Below are 18,449 nucleotides of genomic sequence, written 5' to 3'. Positions count from 1 at the left end.
AAATTTGCGGGAGGTCGTCCGAAAATTACGGGCCACTCCCGGTAAAACCGATCTGCGAAAAATGTCTCCCGATTACTCGAGAGAGACCTCGCCGCGTAATGTCATCGCGATTGCGAGCCCGCGATCACACAAATCTCCAGTTTTCCAATATTCGGAAAATGTCAACGATATTATAAATTAGGATTCCCTGGAGTGAAAATGATCCACGTCGTTTCGTGATTTAAGGACAAAATAAATGGATATTTTAATTATATTTTAAAATGGATATATTTTAATATATATGTTTGAGAAACATATTCGGAGGGTAGATTCGTACAGGATGGATTGGAAAATAATAAAAAAGCTTTTTGCGCGTCTATTTTTGGAAGTTCGGATGTTACAGAGAATACGACATACGAATATACATAACATCTCCCCTCCCCCTTTTCTTTCGGTCACAATACAAGAAAGCGTTTGCGAGAACCTTTCACCGGCACGTGCCGGTTGAGAAGGAAATCGGAAATCGCGAGATGCCGGCGCGAGATGTACTCGATAGGACTTCCACCGCGTTGGGAGAGAGCTCCTTCGACGCTTAGATATTTTACGAGATCTTACGGCACGCTCGAGTTTTATGCGCCGGCTCTTTCTATCGTATACCAGATTATTCCCGATGTGGGGCGATGCGCGTCCGGGAATTACATACGCCCTCTACTTCATATCGGGTACGTACGTCCGAAGAATTATGCTCTCCGTCTCGCATAAACGTAAAAATCCACATGAAACTTTTATTCATGGCCTCATTTGCCCCGATACCGCTGCCGATCTCTCCGGGCGCGTCTCGACAAATCATATTTCGTCTCTCCGAAGCACGATTCCTCTCGCAATGCCAAGTTATACGAAATAATTCGAATCGTTCGAATTTACGATTTTTTTTCTCTTTATCGAATATTTATTTATTTATTAAAGAAGAAAAATGAGGTACACTTTGAAGCACACGTATATATATCGACGTACCGCGTATTCTTGAAGAAGATAAATTGAGACTTGGAACCCCCTGAATAAACAAACTATTTCGAAAAAAAATTGCTTTAAATCGCTGATGTTACTCCTTATATATACATTTGGTTTCATAACACAATTAATGTGCTTCCGATCTTCAATTTTTGAGATTAATTTTTCATTCCTCTAGAATAATTCTTACAAATCAATTCTGTACCTATTTTCAATAAATAAATTAGACCGTCTTAAAAACATATTAAGGCTAACCGTCACTGAGACAGCATCATTTATAACGGCGATGATGGACGCGTTTTTTTGTCACTCGCTCGTGCTCACGCGGGCACGTAAGGGGTAAGAGCTGTAAATGCGTCGACGACGTCGCGACGCCCGCGTTTCTCGCTTCGCCCGTGCGCGCATCGACAGCTTCTCGGCGAGGCGTTTTACCGCTAGGAGGAGTGCGCGCTAGGTGCCATCTAAATATAATGTCGTAAGTCTGCTCCGGCTTGACAAGACAGTGACACGGCTGGTGTAGCGTCGGGCGAAAGCCGCGCGCAAGGCTGACGCCTGTCTCGGCTGACGCCGGGGCTAATGCGTTGTCACGAGTCGCACGTGTGCCGCTTTTCTACTCTCGTCTCTCGCGCGTGTATTACTCACGCACATCCGACACTTCTCTCCTCTGGTCTTTCTCCTCTCTCTCTCTCTCTCTCTCTCTCTCTCTTTCGCGCGCACGATGCTTACGTATCGCGATGAATCCGGCGATTAGTCGCTCTGAATGCGGCGCCCGCCGCGCCGTCCGGAAATTGGCCGACAACCCGTTTAGATTGGATCGCGCCCAGTCGCGGGGCTCCGTGAACAAACCGGAAGACACCGCCTTTCTTTTTTCAAAGGCGGCTTTCGTCTCTCTCTCTGCTTGGAAATTTATTTTTGATACGTTCGCGCCTAATGCGGCCCGACGTAATACACGTCAAAATGTTTTTTACGATAAAATTACGTCACAAAAATTTTTCCCGGTCGAGACGGTTATGCGATCGGACGGGAGAATTTATTGTAAAAACTAGTTCGAGGAACCTGATTTTTTTGAAAGCCAAGCAATTTTGTAACTTTTGATCTTGTTCTCTTTTTAGAACTACAATATACTTTGGTAAGGAGAAAAACTTTATGTAGTTTCTTTTCTGGGACGATTGCGATTTCAGAGCCGTGGGGTTTCCGTTCCTACATAAGGACTACGCGCATAAAATTTATTTTGATTTGACTCCAGAAGCCTGTCAAGCTTCATTAAAATTGTCGGAAGAAGGAGGTTCACGAACATTCTTTGATAGTATTATAATAAGAAGGCATGTCGATAACCTGCCCATAACAGTTCTCGTTCGCGTAACGAAGGTACAATGCGGCCGGGGGTCTGTCTTTCTCCCCGTAATATCAAGCGGGCGTAACCATGCTCGGGGACAAATTCGAAACTTTCCGGAACTACTTTCTTGCATGTTATCGAGTTCGAGGAAGCGTAAAGCAGGGAACGCCTTCTTAAGAGCATTTTTCTTACGTAGCGGAAAATGAGTTGAAAACTTATGTGAAGCCGGGGCTATCCCGCGGAGATAATAAAGCGGCGCCCTGGAAACTTGCTCCAGCGCGGGCGCGGCGGCGCGGGCGGGCGCTCCCTATCCCCGGCGAATCAGCTCTAAAACCAACAAACGGCGCCCGGTGAGCAGCCCCGGCAAAACCGCTGGAGCGGTTAACGAACGAAACTTGCGCGACATACCGGCGACGCGACGTCCATAATTGAAGCCACGTGTACGCGAATGCCTCCGTCTCCCGTGCGACGACGGGGCTCCTACACGCGCACCGTTCGACCGAATATTTCCCTCCGTTCTTCGTTACTCACGCCACATTATAATTGAATCGACAAGTGGGAACGGTAATCCCCGCACATTTTTCACGCAACGAAGGAAATTTTCCCCTCTTTAGCAGCGTATCCGAAGGGGGTGTTTCAATACATTTTTCACTCTCCTAAAATCGCTGAAAAAACTACTCAATGTTTCCACTTGATGAGCGACGTCCATTCTCGGAAGATCCGCAAATTAATTTTTAGCGGTAATAAGGACGAGACAAGGAGAAGGGACGTTAGAATTGAGAGAGGGGTTGCGCGCGCGCGAGATTTACGCGTTGCGGCGATATTAATGAACGACAAGATATCCCGGCGTCATCGTTCGTCACGTCAGCGACTATCGGAACGCGCCGCCACGTAAACCCCGGGCGCGTCATCCTCGAATAATTTGTCACGACGCGAGCAATAATTCAGCGAACGACCTCTCTCTCTCTCTCTCTCTCCCCCCTCCCTCCGATCCCTCGCACGCGGTTGTTGGCTTAAACCGGCAATAATAGCTGGCCATTTGTCAGCGAGGGCCACGCGCGCAAACCTAACTCGGTAGAGAAGAGATCCTTGTCGTTGGAGGTGAGAGAGAGCCCGCGATGAGGAGCCCAATTCTCGCTGCTCCACTTTCGAAAGTCCGGGGAGGCGGGAGCGAGGAAAACAGGAAACAGGAAAAGTTGGCCAACTGTAAACTGTCGCGAGAGAGGAAGAAACCCAGACTCGGACTTTCCGCGCTCGAGGGAGATGGAGGGAGGCAGGTAATGCGAAATTGAATTAACGTCCCGGGCGGCTGCCTTGTTACGCGTCCTTGTACTTGCAATTAAAATGATAACTTGTAATTAAAACGATAACACATTCAAGCGTAATCAAAAAGCGGTGCGATCGCTGAAAGCGCGTTTATCTGTAAAATTTGCATCGGTATTGATTAACTATCTCTATATTTAGTTATTAAATGAATCAATCTGTGTAGATGAAATATTTCTGTGGTATCCCGTTCATGCATTTGTCATGTAATACTAATTCCAACATAATCATTTTCGTTAAATTAAATTTTAATAAAGCAGAGGCATTAAACGTATTCTTTACGAAATCACTGTATGTATAATATTTTCTATATTTTTGATCTGGTCAAAGAATCCACGGATAAAAGGTTTTTTCATGACATATTGTATATTAATTTATTATATTTATAATTAATTTCAGTTTTATTCAGTTACATTAAACTAATGAAAATTTAACATATATCTTTCGAAATTTTTTTTTTTTTAATTGATCCGTAGATAAAAAGAGCGATGGTATTTTTACGAAACATACATATACATTTTGTAATTGATATACATATAATATTAATTTCACAGTTTTAATAAATATTTGAAACTAGAGCATTTAAATTCTACTTTCCAAAAGTATCGCGTTAAATGTATTCATTTCGAGATTATTTTTTTTTACATTATGATTAAAAATGTTTTACATTACGATTAAAAAGCGATAAGATTATGAAAGAAGTGAATATGCGAAAGTGCGATGAAAAGCTAACAGCTTGCCGGATTCATAGAGCGATAGGCTCCGCTCTAATTCCTTCCTTTTACGATACCGTATCGGTAGGGACTTATTTCTGCCTCAATAAGCGGATATATCCCTCTGTGCGACTACCGCGGCGACTGATTTACCGGGTGGATTCCGAACATCTGGAGCTCTCTCTCTCTCTCTCTCTCTCTCTCTCTCTCTCTCAAAGAGAGAAAAGACGCGGGATTGCATTACGTGGGCTCGCGCAAGCCGCGGCGGGGGATGAGGATCCTCCTCTACCTTCGCAATTGGCCACGTTATTTCCGGGCCATCTCGCGCGGGGTTTTCCAGCCTCGGATCACGAAACAAAGGACCGGATGAGCCGAGTATATGACCGGTTAAATCGGAGGAGAGGCCTCTCAGACGAGCGCCATGATTCGCACTCCGAATTCACCTCGAGCAAACTCACACGCCTTTCCTGATTGGAAACCCCTTCGCGACTTCCATTGCGTGTTTCCTTATGCTTTCAATCGTTTATGTCGTTTCAATACATCTTGATTTAAACTTCTTAGCTCAGTTCTTTTACTGTTACATAATTTTCTAACATTATACGAACCACTTTATTTTATTGTGATATAAAATATCCTTTAGAAAAAATTATTTCGAGGGAAAAATTAATAAATTCGTCTATGTATTTTCTATCATTTCTATAAATATAATTTATCTGGTTTTAAATGTATTTTAATCTCAAAATTATTTCTTACAAAAATTATTTAATCGCGAGGCAATCTTTCACGATCCAGAGCTTCATCTGCCGCATTATCTCACGATTCGTTCCAATTTCGTGATTCTTACGCATATCCTCAATTGTTCTTTTGTTTCCCGTTTCCGCTCGCTTCTTTCCGGTGTTATCGTTACTGTTTGCTTCGACCGGAGCTATACAAGCGGATATCTCTGCGGCGAGGTTCTGTATAGTATTTTGTTTCGAAACTTCCTATCGAGTTCGATTCCTTCCGCGAATCCGTTCGACGAACAGAGAGCACACTTCCTCCGTCTCAAACCGATACCCCGAACATCATCGTCCTCGCCGGAGTTTAGAAACCGGCTCGAATCGCATCGCGAAGAAGCGGCCTCGCTGACCTCCCGCTCGACCTATATTTTCCGCGCCAAGTCCATCGGGAAATCGGGTGTTGCCCAGAAGTTTCGTCGAATCTTCCCCGATCGATGCCACCTTTAATTCTTCGAGCACACACAAAAGAAATACAAAACTATTATTAAACTATTATTATTAAAACTATTATCCTGGCCCTCGAAAAAAGTCCTTACGTGAAACAATAAAAACTCAGCAAAAAATTTTTCCCAGCTGGTGAAAACTGCAGGTTAGCAGATATGCGCGTTTCGATCTCGACAGAGATCCCGAAAATATGTATCTCCAAAAATACAAGAGAGCCGTATAGAAAAATATTGACAAAATTCGAATCTGTGTCTATGTGTTACATGGCACACAGCACGCGGGCTAAAAAAGCATCCGCGAGCGAAACTCGGTCGCTTCCATGACGCTGTTGCGACGAGCGAGAAGCGAGTCCGGACGGACGGACCGGTCGACCGGAGATAGTTAATCTTTATTACGGGAACAGCTGCGTCGCGCCGCGGTTCTCGCCGCGTAGATGTCAGTTAAGATCCGGGGTGCGGTGCCGTCGCGTTGCCACGGCCGCTTGATAAGGTATGCACATGGAAAAGCGGGACCCCGCGTTGCCCCGGGATGCGCAACTTTCGCGCGCTCGTACATCACCAGGCATCTCTGGGAGCGACGGCGGCGGCGGCGGCGACCGCGGGGAAAGAATTTACAAGCCGAAACGCGCCGCATTCTTTACCGCCGCGGTTACCGCGAAGTTTCGTTTCGTCGCGAATATCACGACGGCGTGCCAGCGCGAGATAAAGTCTGAAGTACGACTTGAGGTTGCAGTCGCGGTTTGCGAGTCTGCCGGGTTCGTTATTCAGCGACGATATGACACTCGATAAACCGCTGTGAGAGAGGGAGAAAGAGTGAGAAAGAAGGAGAGCGTGAGTATACTCGCGATTATCGCGGATGATAATTTCGCGCCTCGTTGGCGAAAAGCAATAGCGTGGACAATCGCAGTTAAGTACCTGCGAATTTAAGCGAAGTCTAAATGTTTTATTTTTGTTTTGCAGTTAGTTATCTTGTTAAATGACTTTTTTGTTCGCCGACCGTTTTGATAAAGCACAATAATTACAAAAGCTTTTTGAAAATGAATTTATTACTCACAATTTATATATCTATATTACTCTCGTGAAAAATGATATCAGGTCTTTTCTGTAACGAAAAAATTTTCTTGTTAAATAATAAAAATATAAATTATTACATTGGAAGTGCAATGTGAATTGAATGCGAACGTAAGTACATGTATGTTAGTGAATGCAAAAGGGGGATGTGTGTGAAGAACTTCTATCTCATTCGGCGAAATCGACGGAATTCTGAGGAACAACGACGAGACATGTACTTGCTTCGCCTTCTGCTCGCTGCCCACCTCCGGTGGATGAACAGAACAAATACTAGGAGTAATTTACAGCCGTGTTTGCTTGAAAATTCATGCCGGACCGCGCTCGACGCGACGCGGCATCGCGCCGCGCCGCGGAACAAATGTGCTCGGAGTAATTTATACCCGTTTACTTAAAAATTCCATTAGTCCGACGACGTCCGTCACGTCTGGCATGAAAACCTTTCGTCGGTGTTTGTTTATTTTGATTAATTAAATTCCGTGCACGCGAGAGAAAGAGAGAGAGAGAGACACACACACACACAGAGACAGAGAGAAACTCGCAAATCCGACTGGTATGATTATCGGTTCGTAAGCATTCTAGTGTTCTTCCAGCCATCGACTTTTCGTTATTCCAAAATGTTATTCTAAAATACCCTGGTAGTCGAAAGTCCAAAAAAAGTAAACTTTTAGAAATGATTTTTATAATTTGAGGTTCAGTTATATGAGAATTGTTATCAAAACGTAATTCGTAAGCGTGTTGTTCCTTTGAATTCGTATCATAAATGCAGCATAGTTTACACTACACATTTAGATAATCTATTCCTCTCTCTCTTTCTCTCTTGATTCTGAAAAAGAAAAGCGCTAGAAGCGATTATCAAAACGTGTTCGTATAATTCGACGAAGTGGCATTGCCCGACGCACCACGTAAATTCACCTCGGGGCGACGGTGGGTGGGAAAAGGGCGACGGAAAGCGCGGAAAGAGCGCGACTACGCGAGGGAGAGAAGTGAAAAGGGAAACTTGACGCGCGCGAGGCCGCGTACCGTACCGATGCGGACGTGCCTTTTATTACCGCATGCATTTAAATACAAAGAGACCCCCGGTTCGTCGACGGCGCGCACGCTACTTCTATGGAATTTGTCGGATATTCCTGAGGGAAGCTGCGTGACGCGCGCGACCGCTTTCTCCCGCGCGCGGGGGATGCACTTTGTGCACACACAGTCCCGTTCGCGTCCCTTTTCCGTCTTTTTCTCCTTTTTTTTCACAAGCGACGGTCCGCGCGCGCGACATTTCTCTCTATTCATATCTCTCTTTTTTTATTCTTGCAGGTGAGTATCACAGACGAGATCCAACCGGCGGAGAAGCGGCTCTTTCGTTACTCGCGTGTGCACAGACTCAAAGAAATCCAGACGCCCGCGCGAGTCGCGCCAGCCACGGAGGAAAGCCTCGTCGAGACGATGCACATTAGCGAGAGTAACAGTGAGTCGAGATTTACGATATTACAAAAATATAAAAAGCTGAATAATTCGCACGGGGGAGGTTGAGTTGAGTTACGGTCAGAGCGATTTGAGCGAGTAAAAAATTAGATATTTCCAAGATGATGTCTTTGAAAAAAAAAATTGATTGCTCGACTGAGACTTTTAATTGGGAGTGTATTTTTCGATAGACAGCAATTCTTGTCCGTTGTGCAGAGAAAATTATCACCCATTGTAATTACCTCGTCGTTCTGCACTTTTCGCGACTGACTCTTCGTGTGTTTAAATTTATTCGCCTCGTACTCCGGGAGATCCAATAAAGTACATCCAGTATAAACACCAATAAGTCGGGTCCTTAACCGTTTCTCGCGAGAGAGACGCTCCAGACGAAGGTAAAGGAATCGTAACGACGTTCGACTTGTACGCTCGTTTCTACCTCCCCTTATCTCGTTCCGGCAAAGACGAGAGATAGTCGACCGGAAGACGTGGAAATGGCGAGAAAAGGATCGCATGGGGGTGGGGCAGCAATTACCGGCGCGAGTTCTCCTCGAGTTTATATCAGGTGTCAAACCATTAACTCGTCGCGATGCCGCCTTCGATTCCTTTCGCGCTCGTATAGCCCGGGCTGTTTCTTCTCGTTCATGAATCGTCACGAATGGAACTCGGCGAGATCCACTGAATAAGTAATTTCTAAGTGAGGAAAGGTCGATGAACTACTAATCGCGGACTATTTCGATGAATATCGATCGCGCTTGATTTGAGCATTAAGCACACAATATATAATTTATAGAATGTCTGAAAGTTATTTCGAACCGGGATCTTATATTTTTCTCTAGTGAGGAAATAACTGTTTATTCGTAATAATCGAAATTAAAAAGGGTATAGTAAAAAATCGTATGACCGATTGTCCAGATATTCGATTTTTCCCTTCCTTTTGACAAATTCAAAGGTTTGAAGTCCGTTACTGTGACCGAAGTGTCTCGATCGCGGCGAAAGCGAGAGAATCCCTGCAGGCACGGCCGATGAATTCGCGCGAATATATCTCCAACGATGATAATGGAATCACGTAACCGTCCCTTGGCGTTTTGGCGTCGTTCTCAGCGGTGCGGGATCCCGCGCAAGTAAGTACCAGACTCCGGTACCACGTGGTCGAAGGATGCTGGAACGAGTAATGCGATCTCGTGAAGCCTCCTCGTAACGCAGTTAGCATGGTAGGGTCAACTCGCTAGCGACTCTAATAATTCGTGCCGCCTGTAATACGAGCCAGTCTCATAGGTCGCAGGTACATCAGTTGTCTCAGGGGTGGTCAATCTATTTTGGTAACTGCTAAAGTATCACTTTCACTTAGAAGAGTTTCATTGCGCACGCATAGTGTTATCTAACAAGATCGCAACAAAAAAAACTTTATTATAATTTTACTTTATAATATATCGACATTCTTAATTCTTAATTAAAAAGAAATGTAATAAAAGATGTATTATATATCGCAAAATTATTATACAATATTTATAATATTCTAAGATATAATTCGTTTATGTATAACGTTTTATTAAATATTATCACGCAACAAATTAATAATCCAAGAATAATTAACTTGAAAGATTAGATTTTCAACACTTGCATTACCAGACAACAATGCTTTTTGACTTGTTGCTTTAGACAAATAAAATTTGTCAGATATAACAATATTCTTGTATCCATTAGAAAGATACGAATGGCAAAGTTGGTTGATCACCCTTACTCCGTCTGTTCAACTCTCGCATGTTCTCACGTTCTTATCGTTCACACAGCATCCGCTGCATGATCCACTCATGACGGCCTTACCGTGAATCACTGATGCAGACCTCGGATACAGTCATATAAATTTGGATTTTGAATATGTCCTTACTTATAATTATAATTTTGTTAATAAATTATTCGACAAATTATCTAAAATCAACAATAAACTAATTAAAGATATTTTGTTATAATAAGCAGAGTTTTGGATCTGATTTAGAATAATTGTTAAAATAATTTTTAATATTGTGTATTAAATATATTATCAATATAAATAAACTAAAAATGCGCACTGAACATGTTCAAAGTTCGTTCTATTTGCAAAAACTCAATTGATTGCCTATACTGAAAATCAATATCTAAATTATCTCCTGCGTCGCAGAAAAAGAGATCGCCCGCGTTAACTTCGTCGAAGAAATTTGATCATTGAAATTTGATGTCGCGCACTGGCGCGGTGCGCCCTATACATACTCCGTTTATTAGACACCCGAGTTACTCGGTCGCAGACAGGTAGGCACCTTAATGGAGTACATATGTACGCTCTCTACCGCCTCTGTTTCCATCTCGTGGAGAAGACGCTCCTCCTGGTCACCGCGACGTCCCAGGCGCGATAGTTCTGAGATACGCTTAAGACTTAATTGAATTCCGACCACCGGCAACTTGGAGTTGCCCAGTCTGTCTCGCCGGGATAGGTAGATGGTCGCCCTTACCTAAATCACATCGCCATTTACCGGAAGCGTGGAGAGGAACGCGCGCTCTCTCCCTCCCTCCCTCTCCCTTTCTCTCTTTCGCGATCGATGAATCAAACGCAGCGGCGGCGACGGCAGCGGCGGCGTCGTTCTTCTCGCAAAACGAATGGAGATCAATGGCGACGTGACCCAAATTTTTTCACCATCGACGCGGCGATTTATTCGCGGCCTTCCCTCGCGCGCGCGAGTACGAGCACCCGTGCGGAAATTCGCAGTAACGAATCGCGGGTAATTGCACCGCCGGCGTATTTCACTGTGATCGAATCGAATTGCATCGTGATGTCGACGCGTAGAGAAGACAATGGCTGTAATTATCCGGCCTGATTGTTTGTAAAAACAAATGATTGATACACGTGAAAAAATATATATGATCACGGAATATCGAGGATATACGATTATGTTTGTGTAGGAGGTTTCTTCGAATGAGAGTTTTCCCCCGATTTCGACAACTCTCGAATCGAACATTTCGTTTCTCAATGTCTTCTATTTTGCTGCGTTCACGGGACTATCTTGAACGCACGCCCGCACTCCATATCAATCAATCTTGCAACTTTAAGATCAGTCTAACATCATTACAGTCATCTCATCCTTCCGAGTGGTATTAAAAGCTACCCACGCGAGAGCGAGTCGCTCTGTGACGGATGTGCGATTCGAAAAAAGGATTTCCTTTCCCTGCGTTAACGTTTTCGCACGCGAAGATCGATCAGCGTCGGTTGTCAGAACGCCAAGTCAATGCCTTCTCTTCCTTCTTTCCACCGTCCCACCTTACCCCCGAAACGAATCCCTCGTGAATGTAAAGGAGGGTGCGCGTAACGAATGATCCACTAAGAAAATTCTCGCGGCTCCTTCGGGGATCCTTTTTTTTTTCGAGGTTGCTGATCGACCCGGAGGGAAAGAATCGGTCGATTCGAGACCTCGCCTCGGCGCATGGGGGAAAGGGTGGATGAGAGGAACCCTCCTTTTGAAACACCCCCCTCGACCACCCGCGCGGTTTTCCTTCGTTTTCCCCATCCTCGCGCGACACCTCGCATTCATCGCGGCAATAAATGCTGAAAACAATTCCGGCGGCGGGATGTCAAGTACTTGGACAGAAGCGCGGGAAATTTTGCTCATTAGCAGCGCTTCACTAAGAAGGCGAGAGGGTGCTTGATGATGCTGCCACTCGCAGAGTTTTCGCGTTTTGATAGAACACTGCGAGCGAACCGCGTCAGTCTGGAAATAAATATGGATTCACCTTATTAATTAGAGATGAGAGAGACAAGAGTTTATTATTCTAAGTACTGGAAGATACGTATAGTATAATAAACACAAATATAATTTTTCGTAATACTCTATTATACATATAATATTATGTTATTTCTATTATAAATTAATATTTATTAATTATTTATTAGATATCTATAGACAGAATATCAAAAACAAGAGAAGAATAGGAATAATATAATTTTCTTATAACGTTTAAATAAATAGTTTCAAGATAGTAGTACTTAAAAAAATTTTATTTTTATGCGTATTAAAGAGAAGTTAAGAAGAAATATAAAATATAATTATTATTTTAATAATAATTGTTATTTAATGATACAATAATTATAATTTTGTGAAACATTTAACATTAAAAATTAAAAAATTTTACGAATTGAGTTTATATAATATTTATAACAAAGAATTTTTTTTATATAATGAAATCTACAGTCACGAGATATTATGCGCAATAATTTCAAAAAGAAAAACGAATAAAAATTATATTTGTTTTGAGAATCGATGAATGTAACAAATTAGAACTAATGATAGAAGCGATGAGTCAGCAAAGTATTCTAATGAGATGGGGTCTCGCAACGTTTCAAACTCGCGACCAACCCTTCCCGAGTTATACGGCTTGATATATATCAATTGACTATCGACAAGTCAAGGTTGACGACGGGAAAATTTATTTCCATGAAAATGTCTAGCTACCTGGCGATTTACCGTCTTCAGCGATTTGCATAAATCCCGGACGTTCACGTTACTAAATCAGACCTCGTGCGACCCGATTTATTCTCGTTAACTTCTCCGTTTCACGATCGTCTAAGATAACATATCTATGTAAAGGAGGACACCTAAATTACGAATACAAAGCTGCACGGCGTGCAGTTTGAACGTTATCAGATCTCACGTAATATTTGATGACGTACAATTTTTTAATTACGTGAATTAATATAAGTTAAAAAATTTCACGTAGCTTTGTCACGTAGCTTGATCTGTTACGTGTTTCTTGTTTTATCCGTGATTAACTTATTTTTCACGCTCGCGATATCTATTCCATTGTATTAGAATCCGTAACAATTAACGCAAGACGAAATTAACAATTAACACGACGAATCGTAATTACTTCGGGAAAAGAGATGAAGGAGGATGATGTGGCAAACAATTGTCTTATTTCTAAAACAATTAATGAGCACTCGTCATTAACTAACATCAATTACTACTGTTTACTCTGTGTTTCTTCTTATGTGCACACGCACACTTTGGTACACGCAATGTTGTCATCTACCCAATATATCGAGAAGGAACAGCAGGTACCAGTCACCTGCGCTTCTTCCACCTTCCTCCTAACGACGTTCCACGAAAGAATAATACAAATCCCATGGGATACTTCGGGGTTTACGAGCAACCACCTCGTGCATCTCTCTCGCTTGTTCTATTTCTTCGGTTTTTCCTCGCTTCTTCTTGCCGGTGGTCGGAACTCAGTCGTCTTTTCTTTCCGAGCGTGGCCAACCGAGACTCGATTGTGTTTTTACTCCCCTCCTTCCCCTTCCCTCTTGCGGGCTTGGGGGATGACGGCGGGTGGTAAGAACTGACTTGGATACCTTTATCGCGATGACACCCTTATTCTCCTCGTCGTTGTCGCCGTCACACGCGTCCTAGAAAAGAGCTATCCTAAGCACGCTATAAAGTCTACACGCCGCGATGTTGGCTAATCACCGCCGGCCCGTAAGAAACCCGCGGGATAACGCCGTAATAACGTGATTCGCCGTGACTTTATTGCCGGGACAGACGCGAGAATTTATAACGAACTTCTTATTCCCCGAGCAATCGTCAGACGAAAGTCGAGAAGCGTGCTTTTCTCTCAGAGGGTTCTCCATCGCCGACGAAAATTTTCCGTCGTCTCCTATCGAGGAACCGTGAAATTGAAGAGAAAAAATTTAATAAAAAATAATCATAATAATAATCGTAAAAACTAACTATCAGATATATATATTACATATTATTGATATCTCCCGCATGCCATTAGTATCGTTTATTAGATACGAATCTATCTAGAAAATAAATAAAGAATATCTCTACTCGTTTTAAAAAATTATTTCTTGGTGGATATTTCACGGGTTTACACTATAAGATTATTTTATTTTTTCAAGTTTGTTCAGTTTAGGACCGAGCGACGCGATTAAATTCTCTTTATACGTTTTCGGGCGAACATCCAGCGGCAATGGATGACGGGACAGGGCGATTTTCTTATCGCGGTATCTGCGTCGACCTTACATGCGCCGAAATGAGTTTCGGCGAGTTGTAAAGACGGGACGACGCGTCGCCTCGCGATAGCAAACGAGGCTAATCTCGAGCGGAGGCACGTTTACACGCGCGCGGGATAAGGGAGGTGGAATCGGCCGTAGCAGCTGTACCATTGAGAAGGTACGTTACACGATCCCTGTCCGTAGAACAGAAGGCCCGCCGTCCGCGCGTTTTACGATGCTCTCGCAACGACATAGAACGGCAAGGACAGGATGCGACGCTAATTATCGTCACCGTGCCTTCTGGCATGCTAGCAAACATCCATTATGGCCCAAAGTGGAACGAATGTTCTATTAGAGTTTTACGGGTCTCGTTTGTGATAAACGTACGAGCTCTCATCGTCCGAGCGAGCTGTCGACGAGAGTGTCCACGGCGAGGTCGTATTGAGTGTGTCAGAGAGGCAATACCTCCCGGAGGAAATCGAATTGAAGAAAGTTTAAGTGCTGAAGCTGATACACACTCAAGTCAGCTATTAACCATGTCCAATTTCTATTTTAGAACTTAACTTTATTTACCGGTGAAAGACATTCTTTTTTTTTGGAAAAGGAGTTTGTGGTATCTTATGAATCGCACATAAAGTAGAAATTGATAATTACAAGTGAGATAATGATATTTTTTAAAGTACGACATATGTCGTTATTAAGATACATTTTATTATATATTTGAGAAGAGAGCACGAAGCGCGTTTGAATGATATCTTTCGCGCAGTAATAGGAACTCTCCAATATCAATTGTACTTTCGAAAGAATCGTGACAGCACACCTACATTCTAAGGAAACATTCTGCGTTTATCAATCGTCGTCTTCTCCCCGCGCGAAGTTGTTGCCGACGACGGCGATTTCCTCGACGTGATTTCCAAACGAGGCGACGAGCATGTCAGGGTATCGCTCTAAAATCCACCGAGTGGCCGGAAGGAGATCGGTCACTTCGCGAAGGGGGTTGGGATACAAGCCCGATAAGTGAGAGGTGTCGACGAACGGTACGGAAGGAGGAGGAGGAGGAAAGGAGGATTATCCGGACGAAAGTCCTACGCTTGAGGAGTCCCGCGGGACGTCCAACCCGGACTCGGGAGACAGGCCGAAGGGAAGAGGAAGGAGGGAATAAGACTCCGCGACACCGTTCGAGAAAGCGACGACACCTCGGATCCGCTCGAGGGAAACTATTCCTAGTTCAGGATTCCCCGGCACGGACGTTCCTGGAAATACCTTGGAGAAAGACAGATGAGTAGAGAGAAAGAGAGAAGGACGAGGGCAAAATAGAAAAAGAATCGCTGATAGATTACGGGGATATACCGTCTCCACGAGGTCGAGAGATCGTCCACAGGTTAAAGAAAATCTCGTTTAGCGCCCGTTTAGAGTTATACGTTAGGATTCTTTATCCCAACTGTCGCGTTTTTGCTTGGAACTACAAGTTATTATTTTTTTTATTTATACATATATACATACACATATATTTTTCGCGTGAACCCAACGTGGTTCATCGGCGGCAATTTATTTACTTGCGAAATCCAATCGTTCCGCTATGCTAGAAGATCGTTAGACTGAGAAAGTCGTAAAATTCCTATATCGAAAGCCACGAGAATCGATCGCAAGTTGCGGCCGAAGTAACGAGATATCTTCTCTCTTGCGGAATCACGTCCCCTTGTCCCCTCGGCTCTTAATTGAGCGATCACCGGTAACTATATCGGCGCCAATACCGTCGTGACACGCGAACATGCCCGCGCCGCGGAATTCAGCGCAGCGCTCGAGGTACATTCTAAGGGCGAGCGCCGACGAGGACGGCGGCAACGGGCGCCAGGGGAAGTTAACTCGACACTCGAGGGGGAGAGGGGGCCGATCGATGCCCGCATTGTTTCACTGCGGCCTTGCGGCGACGAGTCCTCCCCCCGCCCCTTCTCTCTCACTCTCTCTCTCTCTCTCTCTCTCTCTCTCTCTCTCTCTCTCTCTCTCTCTCTCTCTCTCTCTCTCCCTTTCTTTTTCTCTCCTCGGAGGACCGTTCTCTTCTTTCCGTCCATCGTCGTCGTTCTCTTCTCTCGAGAGAGTCCGTGAGAGATGCGGTGGCGATGAGAAGGGCGGAGGGAGGGATGCAGAAGATGTTGCTGAGGCAGCATCCGCACTCTCACTCGTCGACGATGCACTCGGCCATATGCACCACGTTGCAGATCTTCGAGTATCGCCTCGAGGTATCATCGCCCGTGCCACGTAAATATCTTTGCGGATTCTCGTGACGGAGACGGGACGCGGTTAGATGACGAGCGAAATTAAACCTTGGCCCATAAGATTGACTTACCGAATTGACTTACCTATATTGAAAGAAATCTCATATTCAACGTTTAAACGATCAATGAAGCTAAAACAGTAAACGTGATGAATAATAATAAATAATTCGTGATCAAAGGAATTTCCGAAGCGAATGAAAATGGACGATTAAATATAACTGTCTTACGAGTCAATCTTATCCCGAAAAAATAAAGTTATGTAAAATTTATTTTGTGGAGCGATAGTTATGAGGATGTTTTTATTACCCTTTAAACGGACGAGAGAGAAGTAAAACCTGATTGCCTCTATATGAAAGGAACCGAGCGCTAAATTCGTGATTTATTTTGAGCCGGCGGCAGTTTGATTTTTACGCGGATATTTCGGTGGATTAAGAATTCCATTGTGCCGTAAAATGTAAAAATTACCCTTATACAATACCTAGCCGTACCAGCGCCATACAATTGATTGTTGTCTTGATGTAAAGTCAGCGTTATAACATTTCATCAAGCATGTTTATCAAATTTAGAGGCGCCATTCAAAATTGAATTGCTCCGGTAATTAATAATACAATGATTGTTGACGAGAGCCGGCCGGGCGGGAGGTGCAGTGCAAAATTCGATATCGAAGGTGCGCGCCTTCAATAATTGAAAGCAACTTCGAAAACAAGCTTATACGACGGTCGCCACCGGCCAATTAATTTCGACACATGCGCGAAAATATGATGCGAGAACGCGCGCGCGACGCGAACATTTTCATCGTCGGGCGCCGCCCGGCCTTTTCTGTTTTTCTTCGACAAAAAACGACTGGAAACGAGCAATTAAAATCGCATCGATCGAACACGCTCTCTCGGCGGAGCGCGACGCGTTCTCCTCCAAAAAGCGATATATTCGCCGAGAAATTGCGCGCCCCGGCCATCGCGCGGAATCGAGCCGCGCCGAGATATACATATGCGCGAGATACGTGACCGTAAATTAATGTCACTTAAAACTCGCCTCACGATATGCGTCTGCGCTAATTACGCGTTTCAAAACTCATTTTCGCGCTCGCGTTAATCCGCCGGCGTATTATTTATGGTTTATTATTTGTTCCGGTTCGCCTGCGCAGCCTCCCCCGCGCGATCTATTCGCGTTAATCATAATTTACCATTGACTTCATTATCGCGTGCGTTATTCACTGGTCGTAACTTATTTACACGCGCATTACGATTGATGCTTTCGCGATTAACGAAAATTCGATGCGCTTCCCTCCTCCTCCCTCGTGTTGCGATTTATAGCACGTAATATTTAATGATAGCGACGACAAAACTGAAAAAGAGGTTGAATTATGATCGCGCCTCTAAAGAGTCCCTTAATCGACGTGCGATTCACAAATTTTCGCTATCTCCTCTCTTTTTTTTATTAATTAATTATTTTTCAGACAAATTTTCAAATATTTTACGCGCTTCGCTTTATGCACGACGTTAACTGAAATGTCGAAAGTCTCGAATAATTCCACTATGCGGCTGTAATTACACTACGATGAGTGCACGAGTAACGCGCTCGTTAACGGAGAAAACACCGGAAGTACCGGGCGCTTTTATGCACCCGCGTGTGTTGCGAGCGGGATTAAACCGGGAGCTTTAAGCCCCTTGCCTTTACCATAATACCGCCCCCTCCCCCCTCCGCCCCTCGAAAGTCTCCTGCCTTCGCGTTCGCTCGTCGGTTGGCTCTAACGCGATTTCGGAGCTTGAGGCCGAACACATCGGCCCGGCGGGATTGCAAGCCGCGTCATAAGCGAGCCTCATCGGTGGCCCAATGACACGGGGGAAAGGCGAGGGCCAGATTAACGTTTCGCGACTCCCGGCGTTGCATTTAATACGCTACCCCGTTAATACGACTGACGATTTTGTAAGAACGTTAGTTCCTCGGAAAATTCGAAACGCAACGCGCTCGCCGCCGCGCCGACTTGCCGTAAATGAACTTTCCGCTGCGCTTATCGTTGCGGTATGAATCCGTAATTAAGCCAGATCTC

The 18,449-nt window shown here is 44.3% G+C and overlaps 1 protein-coding gene across 1 annotated transcript in view; it reads left to right on the top strand.

Moving 5' to 3' along the window:
* LOC105455449 overlaps nucleotides 1-9,435 on the top strand; it is a 365,202-nt gene extending 355,767 nt beyond the window's left edge. Inside the window, exons 9-10 of the mRNA XM_011698775.1 lie at nucleotides 7,961-8,111; nucleotides 9,057-9,435. Coding sequence (XP_011697077.1) covers nucleotides 7,961-8,111; nucleotides 9,057-9,133 — 228 coding nt within the window. The 3' untranslated portion in view covers nucleotides 9,134-9,435. The remainder of the gene's footprint in view (nucleotides 1-7,960; nucleotides 8,112-9,056) is intronic.
* The last annotated feature ends 9,014 nt before the right edge of the window (nucleotides 9,436-18,449 follow it).

Source organism: Wasmannia auropunctata, unplaced genomic scaffold (assembly GCF_000956235.1).
Source record: "Wasmannia auropunctata unplaced genomic scaffold, wasmannia.A_1.0 LD335903.1, whole genome shotgun sequence".
Lineage (NCBI taxonomy): Eukaryota > Metazoa > Arthropoda > Insecta > Hymenoptera > Formicidae > Wasmannia > Wasmannia auropunctata.
This window is presented reverse-complemented; position numbering and strand designations above follow the sequence as displayed.